This window comes from Sphaeramia orbicularis, chromosome 9 (genome assembly GCF_902148855.1).
Source record: "Sphaeramia orbicularis chromosome 9, fSphaOr1.1, whole genome shotgun sequence".
In the NCBI taxonomy this organism is placed as follows: domain Eukaryota; kingdom Metazoa; phylum Chordata; class Actinopteri; order Kurtiformes; family Apogonidae; genus Sphaeramia; species Sphaeramia orbicularis.
The window spans coordinates 14,422,005-14,449,477 of NC_043965.1; the positions used below are offsets into that span (position 1 = coordinate 14,422,005).

General features: G+C 38.0%; 2 protein-coding genes across 2 annotated transcripts; one reads left to right on the forward strand and one right to left on the reverse strand.

The window, feature by feature from the left end:
• Positions 1 to 1,942: 1,942 nt before the first annotated feature.
• On the reverse strand, positions 1,943 to 9,329 carry lrrc8ab (leucine rich repeat containing 8 VRAC subunit Ab). Its single transcript, XM_030143773.1, has 4 exons — positions 9,210 to 9,329; positions 8,494 to 8,619; positions 4,495 to 6,613; positions 1,943 to 2,599 (listed from the first exon to the last, which is right to left on the reverse strand). The coding sequence occupies exons 3-4, from the start codon at positions 6,604 to 6,606 to the stop codon at positions 2,324 to 2,326; spliced, it is 2,388 nt and encodes a 795-aa protein (XP_029999633.1). The 5' UTR covers positions 6,607 to 6,613; positions 8,494 to 8,619; positions 9,210 to 9,329; the 3' UTR covers positions 1,943 to 2,323.
• Positions 9,330 to 9,403: 74 nt separating this feature from the next.
• On the forward strand, positions 9,404 to 25,955 carry hscb (HscB mitochondrial iron-sulfur cluster cochaperone). Its single transcript, XM_030143775.1, has 6 exons — positions 9,404 to 9,867; positions 9,962 to 10,058; positions 16,402 to 16,491; positions 16,678 to 16,822; positions 25,288 to 25,335; positions 25,478 to 25,955. Exons 1-6 carry the CDS (start codon positions 9,521 to 9,523, stop codon positions 25,570 to 25,572), a joined length of 822 nt encoding a protein of 273 aa, XP_029999635.1. The 5' UTR covers positions 9,404 to 9,520; the 3' UTR covers positions 25,573 to 25,955.
• The last annotated feature ends 1,518 nt before the right edge of the window (positions 25,956 to 27,473 follow it).

Below are 27,473 nucleotides of genomic sequence, written 5' to 3' on the forward strand. Positions count from 1 at the left end.
AGGCCGCGTTGGAACCTTTGCCGGGCCGCATGTTTGAGACCCCTGCAATAGATCTTGAAAATCTTATTTCAAGAAATCTTACCAAGATAATTTTCACTTGTTCCATTGGCAGATTTTTTTTTGCTTAATTCAAGCCAGTGGAACAAGTGAAAATTATCTTGGTAAGATTTCTTGAAATAAGATTCTCAAGATCTATTGTCTAAAAATAAGCTCCTATATCTCACTGAGGAGTTACTCTTTGGGTGACTATGTCTTATTTTAACTGTGATGAGATATTTTGACTAGAAATGTGAAAAATACACTTGGTAAGCTTTGGATTTTTGCAGGGTGCTCGTGACTAGCATTCAGTAGAGTAACTGCTTTTCCACAAACACTGCACCAAAATCACTATCGATCTAGCTTCACCCCAGAGAGACTTTGATTTGGTCAAATGGGCTCCTCTGGTCAGTATCACACACTCTGGTCTAATATCACATGTTGTCCTGCTTCAAGTGCCACAGCACAAACCAGCAATTCCACCTCTTCAGAACTTGCACTTCTAACACTACGCACATTCATCCAATTTCACAGTCTGCACAATACCCTCTTTCAAACACACTCATACGGGGGTCTCAGTATCTTCATCCTTGAAATCCCTCGTCACAAATAAACTTTTCCAGATGATTTTCAATCAACTCTATTCAAACCCAGCGAATACAAAAATAGATGATTTGTCGTTTTATGATTCATTCTTATTGTTTTGTGATTTGGAGCTCAATCCAACTTAAAACAACTAATACAAATGACGGTTCAACCACACTGATGAGGAGGTTTAAGGTCTCTCACCCCACAGGACTCACCTTCTTATAAACTACCAAAAATCAATATACTGACAATCCATGGAAGCAACTTTGTACAGAACAAAATAAGCCTCTGTTTGTTCCTTTTAACCTATAAAGACCAAAACCAACTACTGATGTAAACTGTTTAATACCTGTTGATCCACTAATCCAATAAATACATGTAAATAAATAATTGGTGTAAAATGCAGTTCGTCATCTTTTCACTTTCTCAAAAACTAGACTGATTTATGTTCAGTTAATGATATATTTTATTGAAAAAGTCACTTTTTCTTCTGTTTTCTGTTTCTGATATACTAACCTTTGAATTTATGCTGAGCTTTTATGAATATCTACATGTTCAGTGGATTACATATACAAAAATGCATAATTTACACTGAAAAAAATTCACACTAAAGAGGATAATATTGTATGATGGCGCATTAGGACCACATAAGAAAAGGGCTTGTCACTATGAGAAAAAAGTTGTAATATTTTGAGAACAGTCATAATATAATGAGAATAAAATTGCAATTTAAAAAAAAAACTCATTATTTAATGAGATTAAAGTTGCAATATTTTGAAAATTCGACAGAGTTTTCTGGTTTTACAGCGAACGTAACAAGCAAAGCGGCAATTTTCACTTTTGTTGGACTCCAAAACTCGGAGAATCCTGACAGTTTCTTGAGAAACAACAAACCCTCTCTGTATAGCTCTCGGGTGTAAACACCGATAGCCCTACAGACGACCACTTCGTCAGTTTCCTCTCCAGAAAAGAGGCCATTTGCTCCAAATCAGTTCAGTTCTTACAACGAAACAAACCCAAACATGTGCAAACTCGCTTCAAAGTCCTTAAACTAATGATAATGTATTGATGGGGGGATATGCTCAGTATTTGGCTGTGCGTAAACCCCAAATGAACTTCACAAAATGTTCCAAGTTCTCCATTATTCGATGACTGGGTACAACTTTATTCTCATTATTTTATGACTTTATTCTCGAAATATTACGACTTTATTCTCATAGTGACAAACGTTCTTATTTTCTTATGTGGCCCTAATACGCCGTTGCAATAAATGGTGATAAATCACTTAAAAAAGGTTAAATATAGAGAAAAAATAATTTGGGAACTGCCACAAAAGTAGCACTGGGTCTTTATGGGTTAAACAAAGCTGGCTCTCCCCATTATATCTGAGACACAATATGTAAACATGCTTCTGATCAGTTTCTCTGCTACATAACTGCTAAAAAGCATCGTTACTGAGCTGTAGTGAGAAAGGCCTGAGAAGTTGTTTTTTTTTTTTTAAGGAACAAAAAATCAACTAGACTGATCATTATTCCTGTTCTGCCAATCTGGCACCGGTGTTGATACCCAACCCTTCTGGCTGTGCACTGCATCAGGACAACTGTCGGTTTTAACAAGCCCTGTGGGACTGTATGGGCGTCCCTCCTGTGTTGGAGAGCGGTCGGTGAGTAGCAGTATTTACTCCCATCCACAGACCTGTTTATGCCTGTTCTTTGTCTACTTTCCATAACTGTTCTTTAACCTCTGTGGGCAGGGTATTGAAGAGGTCCTCCTCCACCACCAGTCCGGTTCTCTTTAGCTGTCGGCACTCGCCCAGCTCCACGGGCAGACACTCCAGACGGTTGCCTCTCAGCTCGAGCTGTGTCAGTCCGGTCAGTTCTCCAAACCGTGACGGCAGGGACTGCAGGCAATTGTTTCCCAAGTTCAAAGTGCGGAGCTTTTTGCACTGGAACAGCTCGTTAGGCAGGCTCTCAATCTTTGGTGAAACATGGAGAGGAAAAAAAGACCAGAGACATTAGGGTTTGTAGTAAAAAAAAAAAACCCAGACACAACACACAACCAACAGCACAGATCAAAATGCTTGAATCCACTAGAAACCAAATCCACCACAGCCTTCAAATAATGTCATTTAACAACGTTAGGAAATAATTTCAGTCTATAATTTACCTGATTTTTTTTACACATTACATTACTGGGGCTGAACTGCATGTAGCCACAGACTCAGCATATGTAATGGTCTTATTAGATTAGATTACATTACATTAGATTAGATAAACTTTATTGATCCTGTGGGCAGAGTCCTCAGGAAATTGAGGTTCCAACAGCAGCGTAATACCGGATATACACACAAGAAATACTCCAAGAAAATAGCAAAACAGTGAGCCCGTTTACATGGGCACCAATACTCCAATCATTATCTGATTTCTGAAGTTATCAAATAATTTAAGTGACCATGAAAACAGGATAATCTGATTGGCTTTATCCAATAACATCAGTAATCTGATTATGAGAAATCAGATTAACGCGCCTAGATTTTTCCTCAATACTCCGATGTTTTCACGCATGTATACAGGTTAATCTGATTTATTTTATTCTTTTACGTCTGTGCATGAGTAAACACAATTAAAAATAGTAGAGGATGGAAGTTATGTAGTCAAATGTGAGCGGAAGACGACAGGAAGTTTAAGTCTATCATCACTATGTGCGTAAGTACTCGGAAAGAAATCCAATAATGCACTGGAGCGTCAAAACCAGGGTTTTTCGGTTATCACATTTCTTAAGACATAAAAAAAAAAAACTACTTCATGATGTGTCAATGAGACTTGCACTCTCCCTCTGAAATGTTCATCACTCATTAAACTTTTCATCAAGGGTTCAATTTTCTGCATTTTTTGGCACCCGTCAGACCTGTCTGACCTGTGAGACTACAGCCTCCCAGTATCATTTCTTACACACTGTACTTTCAACAGGTCAGATAATAATATTCATGTGGATGATGAAATGAAGGATGAGGCTCACACATAGAGAGAGGGAGGACAGCTCGGCAGGAGGCAGTGATGTCAAATGTAAGACGGGGGCAGAGTGTTGACAGTCTGGGCAGGTAAGTACAATGTAGTCTCACATACACGGACCTGTCCCCACACTGTGTTTTAGAACTGTTCTGGCTTTAGTCAAAAGGACAGGAGGAAATGAAGAAAACCATTCTTGCTGCTTGACAAATCCATTTGTCTCGTATTGTGAGTTTTTGCAACTCATTGAATAATTAATGTATCGGACTCAAAAATTTTTTGTCAGTGTCCTTGTCTAAATCTGATGGGTTTGCCTTCCTGTTTTGTGAATTTCATTACAGGCAAAATTCAAGGATACAAACTCATCAGGTGTGAAAAAAGGAAGCAGAGATGCAAACCCCCCAGGGGAGTCTGGAGGCATACCTCCCTGTGTGGAAAAGTTTTTAAATTTCAAATTCAGAAAGTGAATTTACAGTCAGGATGGAGAAAACCCACCCAAAGAACTAAAGCCTATTTTACTTTCAGATTCAACACTTGTTTTAAAACTTAGTTTTACTTTTAAAATTTGGAGATTTCTAGCTCAGCTTGTATTCTACTCATGCAATTAAATAGTTAACTTTTCACTTTTAATTGTCAATTGTTTTCATTTGAATTAAGATAAATGAAGGGGTTAAAGACTTTATCCAGGACCAATATTTATATTTACAGGTTTCTCCATAATAACCTCTTCTTCCCTGACACAAAAAGGAGAATAAATAACAAAAACTAAATCAAACAACATCACTCTGGCTTGTGGATGCTTAATTCAACATTCAACCCATTATCATGAACCCGTTTTTCTACTTCTTATTGCAGTACTCACTCTGTTGGCGGTTACTGCCAGGTACTGAAGGTTCTGGAGGAAGCCGATGTCAGTTGGAATATATGTTAGGTTGTTATGGCTCAGGTCCAGAAAGCGCAGCTTGCGACAGTAAAACAACTGGCTAGGGATCTTCTCAATCTTGTTTCTGTTCAGGTACAATTTCTCCAGGTTGGTCAGTGTGCCCATCTGGATGGGAATGTAGGCGATCTGGTTGTACCAGAGCTTAAGGCAGACCAGCCGATGAAGGTGCTGGAAACTGATGATCTCTTCAATGGTCTTCAGGTTGTTGTCTTTCAGATCAATTTCCTGCAAGTTGTGCAAGCTGAAGATCGAATGTGGTATGCGTTCGAGATCACAACGTATTAGCTCCAACTCTGTCAGGTTCACCATCTTCTTGAAGCTGTTGAGCACCATCAGCTTGGTGCCTTCATTATTGATGGAGAGCTTCTGGAGGTGCATGCCCACATCAGTCACCACCTGAGGTAGCTTGGTGAGATTGCTCTTCAAACGTAGAACTTTGAGCCTTTTGAGCTCCCGGAGCCCATCGATAACAATGTAACGGTTGTTCTCGGCACTGAGATTCCCAGTCAGATGAAGCTCGCTCAGATTCTTCAGACTGTAGATCCATAAGGGAATTTCTTTGATGTCAGTGAACTTGATGTGCAGAGACTTTAAGTTCTCTCGTAAAAAAGCTAATGCAGGAGCCTCGATTTTGGCTGGTGTGTGGTAAAGCCACATCTCTCGCAAGTTAACCAGCTGTGCGATGATTGGGGGGATAGTTACATCAGGGATAAGCTCTAGTTTAAGGACCTCCAGCTCCATTAAGTCAAATACTGTGTCAGGAATGCCGCTGAGCATGAAAAGGTGCAACTCCAACTTATCCTGAGAGTTCTTGGTAATCCGCTGCCTGAGCTTGTCCAGCGTCCACTCATTGTTGAGGTTGAGCTGCCTCAGTTTATTTTCACTTACTTCTGACAGAAACACAGCAAAGCGTTTGGAGTAAAGAGGGTCATACTGATCTATCATGTGCAACATGAATGCAAAGTCATTCTTCACATCGGGTATGTCACTGTAGCTGCTCTCCTCCCGTATTGACTCAAAGGAGTACTTCTTCAGAGAACGCCGAAGCATCCAGCAAAGGGTGTACATGCAAATCAAACCGTACACCACTACTAAGCTAATGTAGAAACAGGCTAATATCTTAAACAGTGTAGCCAGTGGATGAGCACAGCGGTACATTCTGTACCCTGTCAGACTCTCTATGTCCACCAAACAGTCAACACTGAATTTAATATCGTGCACATAATACCCTGTATAGCAGATGATCAAAATGAATTTGATGACTTTGATGATAGTCTGACGGATATACAGTCTGTACACAATATCTCCTTCTTCCACATGTATACGGAACTTCTTCACTTTTTCAAAGAGGGCTTTTGCCTGTTCCCCCTCTTTCTTGTCTAAAACCCCCGTCTCAGTTCGATCCACAATGCCCTGTTCAAAGCGTGACTTTGTCCTCTGAAGCATAGGAACACTAGCTTCAACATCCTCACTGATGACAGACTCCTTGTGGTCCACTGAGCCGTTCATTTTCATTGGCTTTGGGTCACTCTCTTCAACCACTGTCTCAGACAGTGCCCTTGTAGTCCATGGAGAATCAAAGCATTTGAGCAAAATAGATACAAAGTGCTCTAGTTTTGAGCTAGTCCGAGGGAATTTAAACCAAAAGTTGCTGCAAGCAAGAAAAATAAGGGTGTGGAGTAATACTAAATAAGGAAAGTATTTAGCAAACCAGTGCAATCTGTTCTCATAGCACACAGCATCCACATAGTTGTATTGGTGGCGATCCAGATCGTACTGGATCCCCTTGGGTTCCAGAAGCACTGATGTGGAAAAGGTGGAATTGAAGGTCCTCCTGCAGGTCTGATTGACCACCCACTTGCAGGGCAGGCAGATCATTTTGTCCTGGGTGACCTGTAGCGTCCCTCCAAAAACAGAAATCATAAGCATAACGATGGAGATGTAGTCGGTGAACACATCCCACCATGGCTTCAGGATGCGGTACGCTGGTTGTGTGTCTACAAAGTACCGTAACTCAGTGATCGGGATCATGGTTTATCTGTGGAAAAGACAGATAGAGATTTGAAGATACCATCGCAATTGAGCAGAGACACTCAAACACTGCAGTAATTCAACAAAACAAAAAGGGGAAAAGTCCTAAAAGTCAGAAAAGCCTTTCCCTGAATCACAACTAAATACCAAATTGACAGATCAATACTACACTGCAAACTAACAAGGTCATACATCACAACATTTAACATGGTTAATGTGAAAGCTGCCGATAATAATGAAAAAGGAATTCCAGCCTGCTGTGACAAAGGACTGTCTGATTGACTAACATTTTATTGACTTAACCACTGTTAAACTGGCACAATTAATCTTGCTTCAAATGGGTGTCATACTGGAGACAGCATTTTTAATGTGGTGGCTAAATGGCATGCCATCAATCGATACAATATAAAGTCAATTTGCCTGCCATTTAATGTAGTCCAAGATAAGATTTAGGTGAAGTATTAATAGGCTGTCTTTACAACTAACAGGAAGAAAAATTTCACAAGCTGCTGACAGCTGTCTTATACTAATACTAAACATAATTAACAAGCCAAAAAACCTAAAAATAAATAAATAAATAAATAAATAAAAAGACAACGCTGGCTTGATAATAAATAAGCATATACGCTGGATTTTCACTAAGCCTAATATGCAGGCATCAGTGAATCCTATGTTGGTCTTTTGACATTATTCACGTGTTTCCCATTTTATGCATTATGATAGTTTACTAAAGTTTTCTGCATTTGGAAAGTAAGTCACAGAATGGCATTATTTTACAAAAAAGGAACAGTAAAATTTTGAAAAATGACACAGCTCTCTCTTACGCTTTGATTAAAAATAACATTATCAGTAAAATAGCTACTTATTTGTGATTAACTATTACCTGATTTGTAAAAAGTGAGAAAACAGTTCAATAATCCCCATGTGATAATGACATTTTTCTTCAGTGCAACCAACAGTTCACTTTAAAATCACAAAAAACTGAGAAAAATCATTAAATTTTCACATTTTGAAGGCTGCAATTACACAATGTGTGATATTTCTATTTTTAAAAGTAACTTAAAATGTAGTAAGAACAAAACATTTAACCCTAACATAACACCTGATACACATGCAAAAAGGAGTCAAAGAACTTCAAATTTTCTAACATATAAGAGATCTGAAAGGAGAGAGTGCAATGTAAAATTAGATCAAATGTTATTATTGTGGTATAAAATTGTTATACATACATGTCCACACAAGGCAAAATAAATCCATATATTAATACTCAGGACCGATCCACAACCTATTCGCTGTTGCTGTACATCAGTGCTAGATGAATCTCTTCAAGTCAACCTCTAGCCTTGTGTGACTGCGACACACCCAGCATGTGAGCTGGAGGAGTCACTCTTCTAAAGATGATGTTCCGTTTTGGCTTGTTTAACCCAAACAACAGGACCGCCAGAGGAGCCACCTTGCTCCCCTCCTCTCTATTCTTAGCCATTTCCGTTAATAATACCCAGAGTATTGTCTGTGGGGGCCTTGAGAAGCACCCCCCTCGACCTTCAGGAGGAGATCCTGTTTACCTTATAGAAACTGCTGTCTCCAACTAGTGTCTCTCTGGAATATTCAAGCGTCACCTTTTGCACCCCACTGCAACCAAAAGCACACACCTACACATACACAACAGGAGTTGGGACTTGGCATTCATTACAGCCTGTTCTTTGTAAGGAAACTGTAAAGGCGAGGAGACAAGACGCCTAGTCTGTTCCTAAGTAAAACAAGCTTATTTACTGGCCCCACTTCAGAGTAGCTTTTGTTCACATTAAAACTGTTCCAAAAGCAATGTCCTGAACAAAATTATATGGTAGAACAGGAGCAAATACACTCATTGGACAAATTACCCACCAGTTTGGAGGTGTTATCTGTGCTGTGGTGTCTGATGCTGTCTCTGGTGGACCAGCCACTCTCTGTGTATCCAAAACTCTTCATGGACCATTAGCTCCCTTATCGCCATGAGGTTGATTTAGCAATCTAAAAAACACATTGAAATATAGAAACATTGTTACAGCCATTATTGAGAGTGTTTCAAGGATAAATGTAGCAGAAAATTGATAGGTTAACATACAATTAAAGTTATTATGACCCAAATTATGTTTAGACAACGCTTTACATTAGACAGTATGTGAATTTAAAAGCTACAGCTCTTGTCCCAACAGTATTTACAGTATCGCTGTACATTAGGATGGCTTTGCTGACTGTGCATCCTTCGCCTCTGTACTGTTAGCATGGGATGCCTTTGTCATCTGGCTAGGAAACAAATACAGCTTCTAACAGAAAGTTAACACATAGTGTTTTTCTTCTGGATAGCGTTAAATTATTACACCTTCTGCCTTTTAGGAACCGTGTGAGTATTTTAAAATGACACACTTAGTAGGACCGACCAAAACAACTAGTACAGTAACATGTTAGCAAAGTAAGCTAGGATGCTCTTCGCGTGTAGCTAACGCTATATGTCAACCACCGGTTCTTTCTTTTGTCTAGAGTTTATAGCCTTATAAATGCTACCGGTAACATGTCCGTGGCATATTGCTGCTCTGAATAAAACTTGCTGTTGGACTTACTACGTCTTGTTTGTTGCGGCCAATTCCAACGGTACTTTAATGTCAATAGTTGCTAACAAGTAGTGTTTGGTGTTGCTAGCAGCTCAGCTAGCTGTTGTTTTTCCAGTCCACACGAGAGCGTTCTTTCACCGCCACGCCGACCGGGGGCAGTGTGACTTTTTTAACAAACGTAGAAGAAGAACACTCTTCTTCGCCTTCCTTTTTCATTAGCTGTATGCTACAGTGCTGGTTGTATTTTGACAGACAGAAGGTCTTAGTTGTCGATTTAATAACTGCATAGGAACTTTAATGGTGGTGTTTTAAAACTGAAAATGTTATCTGTACGGGTTGTCGGTACAGCCCGGACTTTACTGAACCCAACCCGGCTGTTGACGAGCCGACAGTGTGTTTCTAGAGGTGTTATATGTGCATTAGAGTGTCAGTCTAGGAGTTTGTCAGGGAAGGGCACAGGGCACAGCATCCTAAAGCTCACACCATTGGAGAAGGATCCAGAACTGTTACACAACGGGAATATCAAGAATTACTGTACAGCTCAAGTCAAAGTGAGCTGCTGGAACTGCAAACATGCCCTGGACCAAACACCTGCATTTTTCTGCATGTTATGTAAAGTAGTTCAACCCCCTGCAGAAGGTGTATCCTACTTTCAGATCATGGATTGGTAAGTACAATATACTTTTAATGATCTACTTTATTGTGACTCAGTTTTACTTTGAGCTAAGAATCTTATATGTCCTTGTGTGGCCTCTTTTCAGTGACTACACATTCGCACTGGACACACAAAAGCTACAGAAAAGATACTTGCAGCTCCAGCGGTTTCTACATCCAGACAACTTCAGTCAGAAATCTGGGGTAGGCAGGGGGGGTGTAAAGGGAATGGTTGAGTAACATGGCCTCTGAGTCATCTCAGCCTTATTTAATGAATGAATGGATGTTTTTATTATTGTGTCTTGCATAAAAACATGCCCAGCCCTTACCTGGGCTTATAAGACACTAAAAATACAAACCAAAAATCAAATACCATTTACATTTACATTGTACTTTTTTTTTTTTTTTTATGGGCTCAGCTGGCTGACAGGCAGCTGTCTGTACCGATAAGGCAGCAGCCGACACCAACTGTACTCCCAGTCATCATTGCCCATTTTTCTGACACCTTTGCTTGTGTTTCCTCTTTTATTTGGACATTTTACCAGGGAGTATCTCACACTACTTTTTTTTTTTTTTTTCTATTTGTCTTGTCCAGCATCCTAACAGCAGAATGGTAGTCTGGTTCCTTCCAGTGCTGAAAAAAATTGCTTTGCCAAGGGTAACTTCATAAAGTATAAGAAGCACCCTTTGATATTCTACTGTGTTTATTATGAGTTTTGTTGAACCACGTTTCGATGCCGGACCTGACATGGGGGGTGGGGGGGTAGAAGAAGGGGAGAGAACAAGAGAGAAGAAGGTGGCGAAGACCCTCACAAGAAAGTATCAACAATACAAACAGTAACAACCATGGAGACAATTATAATGGTAACAATAACTACAACCAGAACTGAGTAAACTGGGCAGAAGAGAGAGAAAAAAAAAACAAACAAAACTAAAAAAAAAACCAAAACACAACAATGAAATACATAAGACCTATGAAATGATGAATATAAGAAAGCATGAACAAAATATTGTATACCACGTACATTTTACATTTATGCATTTGGCAGATGCTTTTTTCCAAAGCGACTTACAGGGGAAAACCAATCAAATCAATCAATCAAATTTTATTTATATAGCGCCAGATCACAACAAAAGTTATCTCATGACACTTTATTTATAGAGTTGGTCAAAACCAGACTCTAAGCCAATTTACAGAAACCCAACAGAATCCTCCAGGAGCAAACACTTGTGACTCGTGACAGTGGCGAGGAAAAACTTCCCTTTAACAGGCAGAAACCTCGAGCAGACCCAGAGTCCTGGAAGACGGCTGTCTGCCTTGACCAATTGGGGTTAAAGAGAGAGGGTAAAGGAAGAGAAAAAGAGAGAGCAAATACCAGACAATAGGCACAATAGATTTGAACAAAACAATGTACTGACCTATTTAAACAAACACATCTGCCGCTTTTTCCAGGCTTTACAAACAAATAATGCTAATTTATACACATTTGAACTAAACAACCATTTCATCTTGTCATCATCAGTGCTCCAGAACATATCAGGATTTCAGATAAACATGTCATCACACAAAGAGGCTCTCAGTTCATCATATACAGGAAAATACAAAAGAAAATGTGATTCATTGTCCACTTCCCCCAAATCACACAGTCCACAAAGTCTGTTTTCTTCTGGGATTTGGGTAAATCTCCCAGTTTATAAGGCCAAGGGAAGGATTCTTGTACGCAACTGAGCAATTAGGGACCTTTGGTTCCTGGTCAAATTGGCGCTGACATAAATCTCTGTTTTATATGTGTTTTTTAGTTGAATGTATGTCTGCAGCTTCGGTTTAGTCAAGAAGTAATGTGACACAGTGACTTAAGGCTGACTCTTTGTCCCCATTAACCCATAAAGACCCAGTGCTACTTTTGTGGCAGTTCTCAAATGAATTTTTCTGTCTTTTTAACCTTTCATAAGTGATTTATCTCTAGTCATTATCATATTATCCTCTGCATTTTGCATTTCTCCCTGAAAATCATGCATTTTCCTCTATTTAATTTAGATGCCAATGAAAAATCAGAGTAAATTCAAAGATTATTGTATCAAAACTAGAACTACAACCAATTAATCGACTCAAAGTGATCCAAAAAAATCATTCAACCACAATTCTCCTGAATCAAAGCTTTGTTTCCTTAATTTCTCTGTTGTTAAACATTGGTTCCACTGTTGTGTTTCACACGAACGCTTATTGTGACGCTCAAAGAAGCTTCAATTCAGGAAAACTGCAATAGAATATTTCCCTTCAATCAATTCGAATCGATTAATCAAATTGTGAATTTTTGCATTCGCTTCAAGCACCTAATCGATTAATCGGTTGCAGCTCTAATCAAAACAGAGAAAACTGAAGAAAAAGTCACTGTTCCAACAGAATATATCATTAACTGAACATAAACCCAGTGTGTCCATCCACTGTCATTTATCAAACTCCATGGGTTTTACTGATGAATCAATGTTGTAGAAGATGACGGTGTTTTTATGTTCACTACAGCGCCTCTGAACGTCTAAATGGGTCATATCTGATGACTATGAGAAGATGACAAACTGAATTTTACGCCAAGTGTTTACATGGATTGGTAGGATTAGTGGTTCAATAGTTTATTATTTGGTTGCCGGTGGATGTTTGGGTCTTTATGGGTTAAGCCAAGTGACTGTGTCTTTATTTTGTTAATATGATTCATTGTGATTACACAACAGAAAAATGCTGGACAAAAGCAAAGTGGAAAAATGGAAATGGTTGCCAAATTCAAGAAAAAAAACAATTGAAAGTGTCTTAGTAAGATGTTGAACCACCACATGCATTGATTCTATGAACTGTAGTGGAGCGATGAACACAACTAAGAGCACTGATTTACTTGTCAGTCCAAAATCTGTCACAGCATTTCAGTTTGGTCGGGATATGGTGACTGTAATGTTATACCTTTAATTTGTAGTTCTGCAGGTTTGACACTGGCATAAAGAGGCTATTAGTATCAAATGGTACACTGACTTTTTAACTGACAAGGTAAGGCAAATCAAGCTCAGTGGAAATATAAAAAAGTATATACAATGAATTAAGTGCAGTATAAATGATGAGGTGGAACACTTATAGTTATAATACATTTTATAGAGTTTGTATTAATGTGCAGACTGTAAAACTAGTCTGTATTATAAAAGCCAAGTGGCCTATGTGTGCATGTGTTTGTTTATGTATGTGTGTCTGAGGATTCACACAAAATCCAGAAAGAGCTGACTGCTGCAGTTTGGCCTCCATATGTATGTTTGGTCAAGGAACAAACTAGCGAAAACGGCAAGTTGATAGGACCAATATTTTGGGAGGTATTAGTAATTTTGGAAAACAAAACCTAGGGCTGCACGATTCTGACAAAAATGTGAATCACAATTTTTTTGCTTAGAATTGAGATCACAATTCTTTGGCATTACTTTTTTCACAAAATGTTTATTGCACTGCTGACAAGGAAAATGGGTTCTTTTGCCTCCGATTCGTGTCTTTCATATCACTCTGCAAGTAGTCTGGTCACTTATGGTCCAGGTTGCTAAGCAACGTCAGCTGACCTGTGGAAGTTTGTAGTGCACAAAGAAACTTCTCAGCTGGCACAATGGAATTTTTTTTATATAAAATTTTTGTAGAGGGCGAGACTTTTGATTCTTGGTTAAAGGCCGAGTTATCCTCCTCAGCAAAGAAAAGAAAAGGAGAAGAACAGCACATAAGTCAGAGAAGTGAAAAGACACTTGGATCTGGATGACAGAAAAGAAGACCAACATGAGATTAACACTGCCGAATGCGAACCTGTATTGGGCATGAGTTCAAGTTGGTGACTCTCACCACTGCCACTGGAGTTTTCATCCATTTCACTCTCTTTACCGCAGACGTTTCTCCGCTGTAATTCACTCTTTTCTCACTCAACTGCCGCCGACAGCAGCAGGCTCACATATTGTAAAGACACTTTACCGTTGGTTGAAGGAGGAGGCGGCAGCAGTTCAGCATTTGTGGGCATTTGTTTGTAATGCAGCCTGTGAAATAAAATACGTAAGAACTGTCCGTGCCTAGAAATGAGATTGCGATCTTTAACGATTAATCGTGCAGCCCTACAATAGCCTTGCAATCACATTGTTATACCCAAAATGCTTTGGCGGTGACTGCTGGACAAATGTGGTACAGCATGCACAAATACACAACAGCATAAAAGTGGCCACATCTAGAACGCGCTAGTATATTATAAGTAGTTACTTTTAATGTCTGTCTTTTTTAATGTTAATATCAACACTTGTCCTTTGAAATGACCTCTGTGGGAAAAGTCTAGCATGTAATAAATTGTTACACTGTTCTGTAAGTTGTCAAAGGTAGAATAAGAGTTAAGAATGAGTTATCTTATTTCAGAGTTTTAATGGGTTCTTAAAAAGTCTGAATATCCTGTACCCTGAATTTTAGTCATAAAATGTCTTCAATTAGATTTAAGGCTTCATTTGAGCAAGAAAACAGTCAAATTATGAACTTTTATATAATAGCTTTAGAGTGGGAGGTCAGAAAAAACATGAAGTCAAACTGATTGCCTATCATTATCTGACACTGACCCAGTTACATTAATAGTAGTTTTAATAAGGACTTTTAAGTGTTGAATTGGAACTTGATATTTTCAGATGTGAAAAATAATTAAAGTATGGTTAGAGGCTGAGATACTGAACACACTGGTGCACAAAGTGTGTGGTAGATAAGCTTTGCATCACTGAGGGTTGATTATACATTCAATGTACAATCAGTCATTTCAAGTTAAGGAAGTAAAAGTTCAAAGTCAAGTTTTCTGACATGAAACCCTTCTGTCCTTCCTTCATTTTCTGCTACAGCGAGTCTGTGCAGTTAACAGCTCAGTTAACTTACCAGAAGCAACTGGAGTTTAAAGCAGAAACTTTGGATGACAGATAGATGGTGACATGTTGGAGATATGAAGGGAAACAAGGCAGTGGAAAGAGTAATGACATGTAACAAAGGACCGTCGACATAGCAGCAATATGCCATGTACTGCAACCATTAGACTCTTGAGCGCTCTGCTGCAGTTTGGTTTGGAATTGAAAGGTGTGTGTTGAAAGAAGAGAAAAGTTTAAGAAGAAGTCAAATCAGATGCAAAAACGAAATGGAGGTCCATGAATCGCATTGATCTCAGTGTGTTACCTCATGCATAATACATAATACATAACACTCCAACACTGCAGGCTGATGACTCCAACTGACAGAAAAAGGTTAATTGAAGTAATTATTCTGCATGATATGAATAAAATATACACACTAAATCCTGGTTAAACTTTATGTATAACAGATAGTGGAGGGAAAAGAGAGCAGGCATTATATGAAGTACTCAGTCATTGCTGCTTAAGAAGTAAACGAGCTTTTCTCTTCTTTCTCCATCTTTATTTTTGTCCTTACAAGCAGACGTGTAGTGTTTTGTTTGTTTTTTTGACACCAGAATTGGGTGTGAAATAACAGGCTTGATGTAAAACACACTTAGCACAAACAAAAAGAGAGTTCTGTTTTTATACAATAACATTGACTTTGCCAGATTTACAAGTGTCACATAAAGAAATAGGATTCATCCCACTGCATCCGAGCACTTTAAAGATGAATGTGATTGTGGGTGATTTTGCACAGTGGTAAATAGTTAACAAAATTCCACCCTCCATCCTCCACCCTCCTGTGGATCATTAAATGAAATTGCACAGCATTTTATATGAATAAGCATTATGAGTACAAGGAGGAGCGGAGGTGTGTTGCTTCGCTCGTAGTTTATTTTGTACACTCAAGTGGAAAATCACAATGCAGAATGTTGTTGTGACATGATATGAAAGCTAAACTTGTATTCAGCAAAATGCGTGAGAGGAAAGAAAGCCTAAATGGTTTCCGCACACGCGTCCTGTCCAATATTATACTGACTCTGTTTTATTTATCAGCACCTCTGGCCATTTTCTCTTAATTAGACATCTTCTAGCCTCAGGGGTCCTCATCATATATAGAAAACTCATTACTTATACAAGGCTACAAGGCAGCCACCTACTGCATTGGTTGTTATTACAGAAACAGCATCACACGACGGGCCCGTGGGCTTGAGACTATTGATTTTCACAAGAGCTGACAGACCTGATAGCTGCAAAATGTACTCGGATCTGCCAACCATTTCCAAGATATTTTCCTCCCTGTCTTGTTTCCACACATCTGTCGTGTCAGACTTGCACCTGCATTTCTTCAAAGGTCCCAAACTGCTCAGCTACAAAGAAATATCTGTATGTCATCCACCTAATTGTCAGAATCACCATGGATTTGGTGTTTTTACAAATTGACAGTAGTATAGATTGGGATGGCAAGTTGTAAAATACTTCCCTTTCATGACAGTTTGATGTGTAACTCTGACTATTTATTGTTTCAAATGCGTAAGTAGTACGTTGGTGTAAAATCGCGATGAAACTAATTTACTCTCCCATCTGAATGATTAGACGCAAACTTGACAGAAGTCTCTTTTTACAGACGGAGCAGGAGTATTCAGAAAGCCAGTCAGCTCTGGTGAACAAAGCATACAAGACTCTGCTTAAGCCTTTGAGTCGAGGTTTGTATATGGTGAGTCTGAACTCTCCGACTGAACTTGTGATAAATAGTTTATTTTCATAACCCAAAGTTCAAAATGTGCCCGCCTGATTGCTTGATCTCCAGAAAACTCTTCGCCATCTGACATTCAAGAGCGGTGACATGCATTTAAAGGAGCGGTTTAAACTTGATGAACTCCTGTGGTTGTGTGTGTTTTAGCTGGAGCTACAGGGACTGCGTATAGAAGAAGGTACAGACTCTGGGGCTGATTCAGAATTTCTAATGGAGCTGATGGAGATCAATGAAGCCCTTGATGCTGCACCGACGCCAAAAGAAGCCAATAAGATCGGCCAAGAGACTAAGGGTATAAATATGTTAGTTTAACATACTCAGTGAAAGTCTAGAGGAGGAATTTGATCAGATTTGTAATGATCGTGAAATTAGCCCAGGTAGAGAGGCACGTGGTTGTATAGCACCCACACATTAAATACGTATGTAGTTATGTAAAGATGACTGACACAATGAGTGCAGGACAAAACGTGCCAGGAACTCCTATAGAGCAGCAGTAAATAAATAGTGTATGTCGGTAAACATCCAGATGTAGCTGTAGAATGTGTTTCTTCTTATTCTGCTACTTCTTCTTCTTATGTCAGTTAAAGCCTAGGAAATATAAGAAATTTTTTTGCAGAACTCTTACTACCCGCAGATGTATGCAACTGTAGATAAGATGCTTTTGTTTTAAAGCCACAGGAGGTGAAAATCAGGGGAAAATAAATGCACACTCCACTTTTGTCCAAATCAAAAGACAAATCAGAAGGGCCAGATTTACTAACAGGTTGTGAAAGTGCAAAGTTAGCACTAGAAACGTGTGAACACAATTTCCCTTACAGAGCAAACGTTTTGGATTGGAGAGTATGTACATAAGTGGACCAAGGTGATTTACAAGGATTAGCAGCTGTCGGTTTACTGCGGAGGTGTCAAGTAACAAAGCAGAAATTTTGGTTATCTATACTTCACTGGAGTAATTATTTTTCAGCCGACTTTTTGCTTCTACTTACATTTTCATGCAATTATCTGTACTTTCTACTCCTTACATTTTAAAAATAGTTTTGTTACTCCTATTTTATTTCAGCTTGTTTTCATTCCGGCTCGTCATTGTTCAAATTAAAAAAAAAAAAAAAACTATCCAGATAAATCTCACCATCTGGATAGAGTGAATTTGATTGTGGTTGGATGAGAAGTATAAACATATACTGTTCCGACACCCTATCACATCACACTCCAGCAAGGACATAGCTGACGTATGTAGGCTAGTATGAAGATGTCCGTGGCAGAAACTCAAGAGAACTTGAGCGCAATGTCCTAACCAAGCACCAGCGAGGAGGTTGGTAGCAGCTAGGAAGACCATTTTCAATGGGCATATATGCGGCTGAAACAGGTAGCCTAGTGCATCCCAAAATTTTCAACATTAGCATTTTAATATAACATTATAGTCATTATGGTCTTTAGAAAAATTTACGTGGGGGGGGGGGGGGCACTATAGGCCCTTGTGGCACTGCCTAAGCTTTTGTCCTAATGGCATTTTTTTCCCCTTACATTTATTTTTATACTTTAAGTAGTTTTGAAACCAGTACTTTTACACTTTTACTTGAGCAAAAAGCTTGAGTTGATACTTCAACTTCTACAGAAGTGTTTTCAAACCCTAGTGTCTATACTTCTGCCTGAGCAATGAATGGGAATGCTTTTGACACCTCTGGCCATTATTTAACAGCAAAAAAAACATGTCTTAAAGGAATGATACTTTGCTTTTTTAAATGGAATTGTGCATTTTAAAACTTTTCCCTGTGGTCTACAGGGTGGGGAAGCAAAATTTACAACATTTTGAGGCAGGGATTGAAAGACAGTGTATGACCAATTAGTTTATTGAAAGTCATGAGAATTTATTTGCCACAAGAAAATTGACATCATAGAAAATGTTTTTATTCTATGTGTCCTCCTTCTTTCTCAATAACTGCCTTCACACGCTTCCTGAAACTTGCGCAAGTGTTCCTCAAATATTCGGGTGACAACTTCTCCCATTCTTCTTTAATAGTATCTTCCAGACTTTCTCATAATAGTTTTGCTCGTAGTCATTCTCTTCTTTCCATTATAAACAGTCTTTATGGACACTCCAACTATTTTTGAAATCTCCTTTGGTGTGACGAGTGCATTCAGCAAATCACACACTCTTTGACGTTTGCTTTCCTGATTACTCATATGGACGAAAGTTTCTGAAAAGGTATGGATAATAGTGTTAGGTATGATTATGACATCAATATATGTTTGGTTTCAAAACAATTGACGTAGTGCCTGCTGAGAAAAAACAACTAAATGTTCATTGTAAATTTTGCTTCCCCACCCTGTACATAAACTGTAAATGCTATGCTTGGGTCTGAGTTCTTCATTAATTCAATTCCACAGGTCCATCTTCAACCCTTTTTCTGAGTAATGACTCAAGAAAGTTTGTTTTGAGCGCTGGCCCTTTAAATGCAAATGACTCCACCCCCTCCAGGTTGTTGGCTGTGCTGCTCTGTCCCATTCAGCCAGTTGAATTTGTTTATACAACCAAAAACTGAACATTTTAGGTAATCAGCTCAAAGTTTGGACATATTTCCAGCATGGACTACAACCACTGCTGCTGACAAACAGTTATGTCGTACTCGGAGAAATGTTCATCGGAAGTCTTGACCTTGTATGTGCAAATGTCGTGATGTAACTAGTTATAAAAAGTAACAAATCAAGAAGGAATTGAAACAGGTTGTAGAAATCCACTGGATTTTTGCCAGAATGAATATAAAGATAGCTTTGCAGCACCTGGAGGGTTCAAATTCAAACTTTATGAACTATTAGGGTCCAAATACACAAATAAATGAACCAAAGACTAATAAAAGTGGGTTTAGTCATTTGTGCCTGGAATGACTGACAGTTCTGTACAGAGGAGGCGCTGCTGAGAACAGAGAACAAGTGTGTGAAGAAGGGAGTTTTTTCCACTTGTTTTAATTGATTTCAGTTTTCAAGGGTGTTATCAGAGTAGGTTGGCTACAAACAGTCCACATTTTCACCTCCACTGTACCTGGTCCTCAAATCATCATCAGAAAGATCCACTGACATAATGTTACCGTTTCTCCAGGAGCCTCAACAAGGCATTAGACAGAGGTTTGACTTTCTCATGAAGTCATAAGGCTTTGTGTCAAAAACTCCTTTCAAATACAAGACATCTTCAGCTCAAGGACATTCAAATTCACAAGTGTTTTTCCTACTTCACTAGCTGACACAGATGGTGCATAGTGTTTCCTCTATGTTATTTAAAGTAAAAAACAATGACCTTCCTACAGATGGAGTAAATGTGTAAATACAGAGTGTAGTGAGTTATTGAAGTCAGAATTCAGTGCTATAGCAGTCTATAAATATGACTTCTCTGGGTGCCCCCTTTTGTACCATGCACCATGTCATCTTTAATTTCCAAATTTGTGGAATTACCCTCTTCACTCTTACATTTACCTCAAACAAAATAGTAGGGATGTCCTGATCTGATCTAAAGATCGGTATCTGCTGCCGATCTGGTATTCTTTAGAAATTTGGGATTGGATTTAGTCACAAGATTGGCCCAGTTTTTGGGGGGTTCTGGGGTAAACAAACGTCCTGCCCCTCAAAGTTTCTGAAGGTAGGGAAAAGCTGCACGACAGCGGGAGGCTTAAAGGAATTAGTAAAGCGTCTGTAACTTTCACTTTAAGGTCTGTGCGTACTTATTATGAGGTATGTACGGTAGTGATGCGCGAGGTCAGGTTTTTTTCAACGCATGGGGCTTTTGTGGAATTATTTGACCCGACCCGACCCAACCCGCCCCCCAAATAAACTGACATTCTTTTGACCTGTCCTTGCCCAACCTGCGAGTAACCCTTTAATCCACACATCAGTAACGCATGGCAGGGAACACACCCCCATATCATACCTGGATGGACCTATCCATAGACGTGCTACAGCAGTGGCAAACATATGGTCCACGGGCCAAAACCGGCTCACCAAAGGTTCTAATTTGTCCCACAGTTTGAATTTGGAAAGTGCAAAAATTATACTAAAGTTATTAAGGAGTCAAAGGTGTCATAGTTGTTTTAGTTCAGGTTCCACATTCAGTGGAGCTTGTGATCTCAAGCAAAATAATAGCTTAATAACCTATAAATAATGACTCCAAATTTAAATCAAAATTTCATTGTAAAAAGTTGGTATCCGATCGGTACTGGATTGGTATCGGCAAAACTAATCCCCAAAAACATCGGATCGGAAGCAAAAAAAATCCAGATCAGGACATCACTACAAATTAGTGATCTAGACATGCCTTTGCAAGCACGTTGGCAATGACAACACTGGTCAACAACAAATTTATTGTTTAAGTTTTTTGAGCTGATTTAGGATAATTTTGGTGTGCTGAATCCAAAAATCACATTAATTTTGCTCAATCAGGTCAACTTTCTGAACTATGCTACATATTGGCTTTTTAACATTTTTGCTTACATTTATGGGCATTTTCACATCATATGATACAAAATTCTTTCATATTTCTTGCAATAAAAGAGTTCTGAAGATTTTACTTTTGCCAATTTATGATTAATGGTTTTTTTAATATTACAGGTGAATGAAATGGCTTTGACCAGAAGATCTTGCAAAAATAAGCCTGACGTATTCTGCTACATCTGCGCTGAATACACCATTGTACCTAACAGGAATCAAGTCACAAGTTTCATAAAGTGTGCTTACCAATCTTATTTTGGTATTAATTATTATATTTTGTGAGAAGATCAAATTTTTCAAAATCAAATTAGCAAAAAAACCTGACCTGATTGAGAAAAACAGATGTCATTTTTGGAATTAGCGGTGCAAAATGGTCCTAATTCAGTTGAAAAAACGTAGACAACTTGCAAAAAACATTTTTTTGTAACCCAGTGCAATATTAAAGTATTTTATAATAATAATAATAATAATAATAATAATAATAATAATAATAATGATAATAATAACTTTATTTATATAGCACCTTTTAAAACAAAGTTTACAAAGTGCTTTGACAAACAAATAAAATAAAAGGGCACAACAGCAGGATACAAGATGTAAATAAAAACACTAAAAACACTAAAATAGAAGCAACATAATAGGAGAGATGTGTACAACAATGCAGAAACAAGACACTTCAAATAGATTAAATGAATCAGAATAAAGAGGGCAGGGGTAATGTAACATGATGCTGTTAAATCAATGCAGAAGTAGAGGCGTGAGATAAAACAACATCATGTATGAGAATATAAACCAACAATCAAACAGGATAAGATTCAAATTAAAAAATTAAAAAATTAAAAGGGACAAATTTTGGTCGCTATGTTAGACAACGCTACATGTATTCACCTATTCGTCCAGTTCTAGTACAGAAAACTCCTCCTTCTGATGCCCCTCCTTGGTCTGTGTTGGTATTTCCAGACAGAAACACATTCATAAAAACCAACACTTGTGTTCATCACATTACTGCAACGAGTTGTATTTATGTTGTTAGTAAAATCCACACGCCCTCATATTGCATATTGTTAGCCTCATAGCATAAATTCCTAAGTCATGTTTTTGGCCAAATTGTGATATATGCATAACTTTTCTCTCCAAACACTGAAGCTTCATTTTATGCAGACACCACAATTTGGCAAAAAAAAATGTGACTTTTTAGCAATTATGCTAATGAGGCTAATGATACGTTTTTGTGTTGTCCGGCTCTGCACTGCTTTGCTCTGGTTTTGGTACAACAGCACAAGTCATTTTTTTAAAGACCTAACTGCATCTGTGTGAATCATTTTGCATTTTATTAGTAAATCACTTCCAAAAACTGGTCGTTCCCTTTGGTGCTTCTTCTAGATTTCGACTTCACTAATATACTCTGCCTTAGTAAATTTGGCTGAAATATATAAATACATAACATGAGGTTTTTTTCACACCACTGTGGAAAAGTGAAGGCAAAATATTTTTTGTGAGCCACTATGTTGCTTCTGTGATAAGCCACTAGAGCGGTAGAATCGAGTCTGATGGAATATTAACAACGCTGCGTAATTGAAACTGTCACTCACATATTTTATAGCTTTGCTGAAAATGTGATGAGCCATGTCCCTCTCCCGACTCTGTTTACAGCTTATAACCCAGTCTAGAGAAGGTTGAGGAGTCTAGTTTCATCTCAGACCACTTTAATTATAATATACTTGAAGGTAATTATGGATCTTTTGCCCAATGACACCAAAACTTCCCATGATTAAAGGTTTCTGTGTTAATCGGCCCAACATATTGATAGGCACTAATTTACTGAAAAGGCTTAAATTGAAATGTCCTTTTATTTTTGTAAGTATACACAGTGTGCTCTTATCTTGAGAGAGCAAATTGATGTCTGGGACTCGCCATTGTTTACCCTCTTTTTTTTTTTTTTTTTTTTTGCTCCTCACTTTGTTTCAAAGAGTAGGAATTGTAACAAAGGGTTAAATGGCTGAGACCACTTAAGTGAAGATAAGAAAATTGTGTGTGCAAAGGAAGAAAACATAAGATTTCTTATCTTGAAAATTGCCACATGGTAGATATCAGGGTATTTACTCCCACAAGAACACAAAAATGTGTAATGTAATGTCTGAATGCTTTGCTCTTGTATCATTAAATAGTAAAAAAAAAAAACAAATACTTAGGTGTAGGTAGCATAGTTTGCTAAGGACACACAGGCACTAATAATGTTAATAAAACTGCAGCACGTGGTAGTTTCTTTTTTAGCGTCAATGGGGGAAAAAAACAGAATTCCCTTTCTGCATATACAGGAGTCGCGGAAAAAATTATTAGACCACCCTTGTTTCCGTCAAGTTCCTGTTCATTTTAACACCTAGTACGACTAAAGGTACATTTGTTTGGACAAATATAATGATAAAGACAAAAATAGCTCATAAAAATTAAATTTCAGAGCTGATATCTAAACATTTTCCATGGTTTTCTTGATAATAACCAAAATCACTTCAGTTCTTACATCAATAGCTATGGCATTGTACTGACAAAAACAGTGCTTTTACACATTCCATATTTTCTTTTCTGTCTGTTTTAGTCACATGATACACACAGGCGTTAGCGCTTTATTGCATAACCGTTGTTTTTGATGACTTTTGATGGTCTAGTCATTTTTTCTGCGACTGTATAGTAATTCAGGTGGCCTAAAGAGACAGGAGACACATCATCTACCCATTCTTTTAGGCTGTAGAATTCAGATTTTATCTAATCCCAGGCGTTTTCAGACAGGTAGGGGGGTTCAATATGTGATTGACATGTTCAGTAATTACAGAACACTAATCAGATTTTTTCAGATGCCGCCTGGATCTCTGAAGTTTGGACAAAGCGTCTTCACTCCTCCATAACAGCATGAAATGTTGACAGGTTCATGTATTTTTCTGTTTATTCATTTAATCTAGACTGCCAGGGGAGGGATCCTGGATAGCCAATCACAAATTCCTAAGTCGCCCAAACTGGGAAGAATATAGCTGGAAGCTGAGAATGAGATGTTTTTAGAACACCTATGGTAATAGCATGTTTTGATAATAAGGTTAGCCCTCTTTGCTGGAGAAGATGTGGTCTAATCGGGGATTTCTCACAAATTTTTTGGGACTGTCCTAATCTAAGAGTTTATTGGGACAAAATTCAGAAGGAAATACTATACATTTTGGACTTGAATACACCATGTGAACCACACCAGATAATTATAGGGAATGTATTTTTAGAGGGATTGAGTAAAAAAAAACAACATATATAGGCTATGCGTAGAGTTCTTGTATTACTAGCTCATAAAATTATCACTGAAAACTGGCTTAAACCCCACCCACTGTGGACCAGTGGATTTAAAGACTGAAAGCTGTGGACTGTATGGAATACAAGCTTGCAACTCCAGGTGGACACTTGGAAAGATGGTCACCTGTTAAGTCATATCTGGCAAAGACGATATGTTGTTGACCTGTGGAGGGGTGTTTTTTTGTTTGTTTGTAAAAAAAAAAAAAAAAAAAAAATTGTACAATAAGTATGAGATTGAGCTGCATGTCACAGAATTTGTTTTTAATAAATGTAAATAATAAAATAAAATAATCTGAACTGAGAGGACATAGCTGCAGTAGGAAAGTATGCATCTTCATATCAGTGTTTTTCCCCTTGATTTCATCTCCTGTAGCTTTAAAAATCATGGCAGTTCCAACAGTACAATTTTTTTTTGCCTTGGCAGAGTTTTGATTTTCCTCCAACGCCACTTTACTTGAACTTGATAATGCCACTCTTGCATTTCTAGAACCTTTTCTTTCTCTGAGATGCCACCAAAAAAAAAAAAACAGATCCTTGACTCTCATATCTTTTTTTGTGGCATTGCTGAAATTCTTGCTCATGTACCTGAGAATTTGCACAATGTTTTAGAGAGCATTACCTAATACTAAGACTCAGCCATGCATCTCCAGTGGCACATTTGGAAGGTTAGAACAGGTATGGTGGTTCAAACATTTGAGATATAACTCTTATTATGCTTTCTCTCAACAGAACATTAAAGGGAACTAAGAAAATCCTGCATGAGGCGTTGAATTTTTTATCCTTTTTTTTTTTTTTTTTTTATCCATTTCAGTGTAGTTTTTTCCACTTGCTTTGTATTCTAAGACAAGCAATTATTATCTTCCTGGAGTTTTCCAGAAAATATAAAAGGCACCATATGTGTTTCTTCTTTTTAACACAATCCAAATGGGAACTTCTCCTCTGTACTTGCAGGGAAATTGGCAGACCTGACGGAGCAGATAGACGCTGCCCTTCGTAAAGGTATTATCCACTAAGAAAAATGTTCTGTACCTCCTCCTACTCAGTTTTCTATATTTTCTATGCTACAGCTTTCTTTTAAGTCACTGAGTGAGTCATTGATTGAACTTCCTTTTTTCATTCTTCTCTTTTTTTTTCTTTACAGGAGAGCTTCAAGCTGCCAAAGCGTTGCTCGCACAAATGAAGTACTTTGCAAACATTGAAGAGAAAGTGAAGGAAAAACTTTCTCAGTTTATGTAAATCAACCCCTATTTTATGTCACCTAATATATTTGTAACCACTTTTGAGAGTTTTGTAAGGTTTTTTTTTGGTTTGTTTGTTTTACAGAGTAAGCATTCTGCATCGTTTAATAATTATGTAAATGTATTACTCAACATGAATAATAAAGATTTAATTGAAGCGTATGACGCACTGAGCGCCTGGTACATACTTCTTTTTACACTCAAACTCCTATATTAAAAGCTACAATTTGCAGATATTATGAAAGTGTAAATGGATGCAGTAGTATCTCTGCTAAATTGTACAAATTTCACAAGCCTAATCATATCTATTTGTACCTATTGTATCATTAAATGTGACAGAGATGTGTAATTGCGTCTCATTAAAATGCTGCTCTGAGTGTTTATGTGATTATCCTGCCTATCAGTTCAGCATTTGTCATTTGGGGTTTACGTGCAGTGGCGTTCAGTTCCTTGGGTTACCTTTAGGTGGAGACATAACACCTTGACAATCCTGATGCGGTAGAGTGGTACACATTGTACAAACTGGATGTGAGAACAGAAGGAAGTCATTTATTGAGCTAGACAACCTGTTGAATTATTTATGGCGGCTTCATGTGTAGCATTAATGCTGTGATAATAAGGGGGACCCCACTGAATGATGATTACTTGATGAGCCAAAGATCTGTGATCTGTTTAATTTTTAGCCCCTAAACCTATGTACCCTGACCCTGTAGACCTGAACCTACAGCACCATGATGGACGCATCAGAATGTAAATGTATCTATATAGTCCCCCTCCTCTAAAATGGTCATAATCTGTAATTACATAGAAAACTGAATTGGAAATCACATAAAGGCTTTAGATTCGGGTAACTGATACAGGTATGATCATGAAATATACAGACTGTGGAGTAATCTGATGAAGGGAGGCAATGAATTATATCACATATCACATGAAATATGTTATTTATGACACACTAATGATGGAAACCTAAACCAGATTGTGTGTATTATTTTTACACTGACATATTTTACACGGCATAGTCCCCTGTAACTCATTCGGACTGAATGTTTATTAAGTCTGGAATATCAGTGCCATATGTCTGAGGCTGTTTTTTTTAATTCTATACAAGCGGTTCCCTTAATTCATGAAGCTGGACAGTGAATTAAACGGGGTTTCTTTGAGCACAAGGATACTAACAGGTCCTATTTATTATTCATGTAAGTAATCGGAAAGGCATCTACGGCGCCTTTGAATGAATGGGAAAATGTGATCGACCACGACTGAGACCACTGCTGTCTTTCAGAGCTCTTTGAAATTGAGTTTGAAGGAAAGGAAAGGGGAAGAAAACTTGCTATTGCTAGGCTGTAAAATTGACTTGGATAGAAAATCTTGGTAAAATGAAGTAGATACATGCAACCACCATACAGTTTCTGCTGTGAGTTATAGGTCAGCGTCAGGTGCGTGACATATTTTATCGGTCTTGTTTAGAGTGTCTTCACAGTCGGTGAACGTTGCGCTGTAGGTTAAACAGGGATATGTGTATTTACAACATTTATGTTTGTTACATTCTTTAAATTAGCAATTACGTTATAAAGTATATTGTATTCAATGCATAAGAATGGGTGTGATTATAGTAAACATTATAAGACGTGAACAGAGCCACTGTTATGTCTCCCATTGGGTGGAAAACTGTTTTGATACCAGGAATTAGATTTTGGCTGTTGCCATTTTGGATTTTCAGATCCTTAAGTGATCAGATTTGGACAAAAGGGTGGAATAAGGGGATGGGTGACCTAATGCTTAAAGGTGGCTCATTAATTTACTGTAAATTTTATCAAACATTTGTATATTATAGTCATTTGAGTGTCCTTTTAGTGCAACACATATAGATAGATAGATAGATAGATAGATAGATAG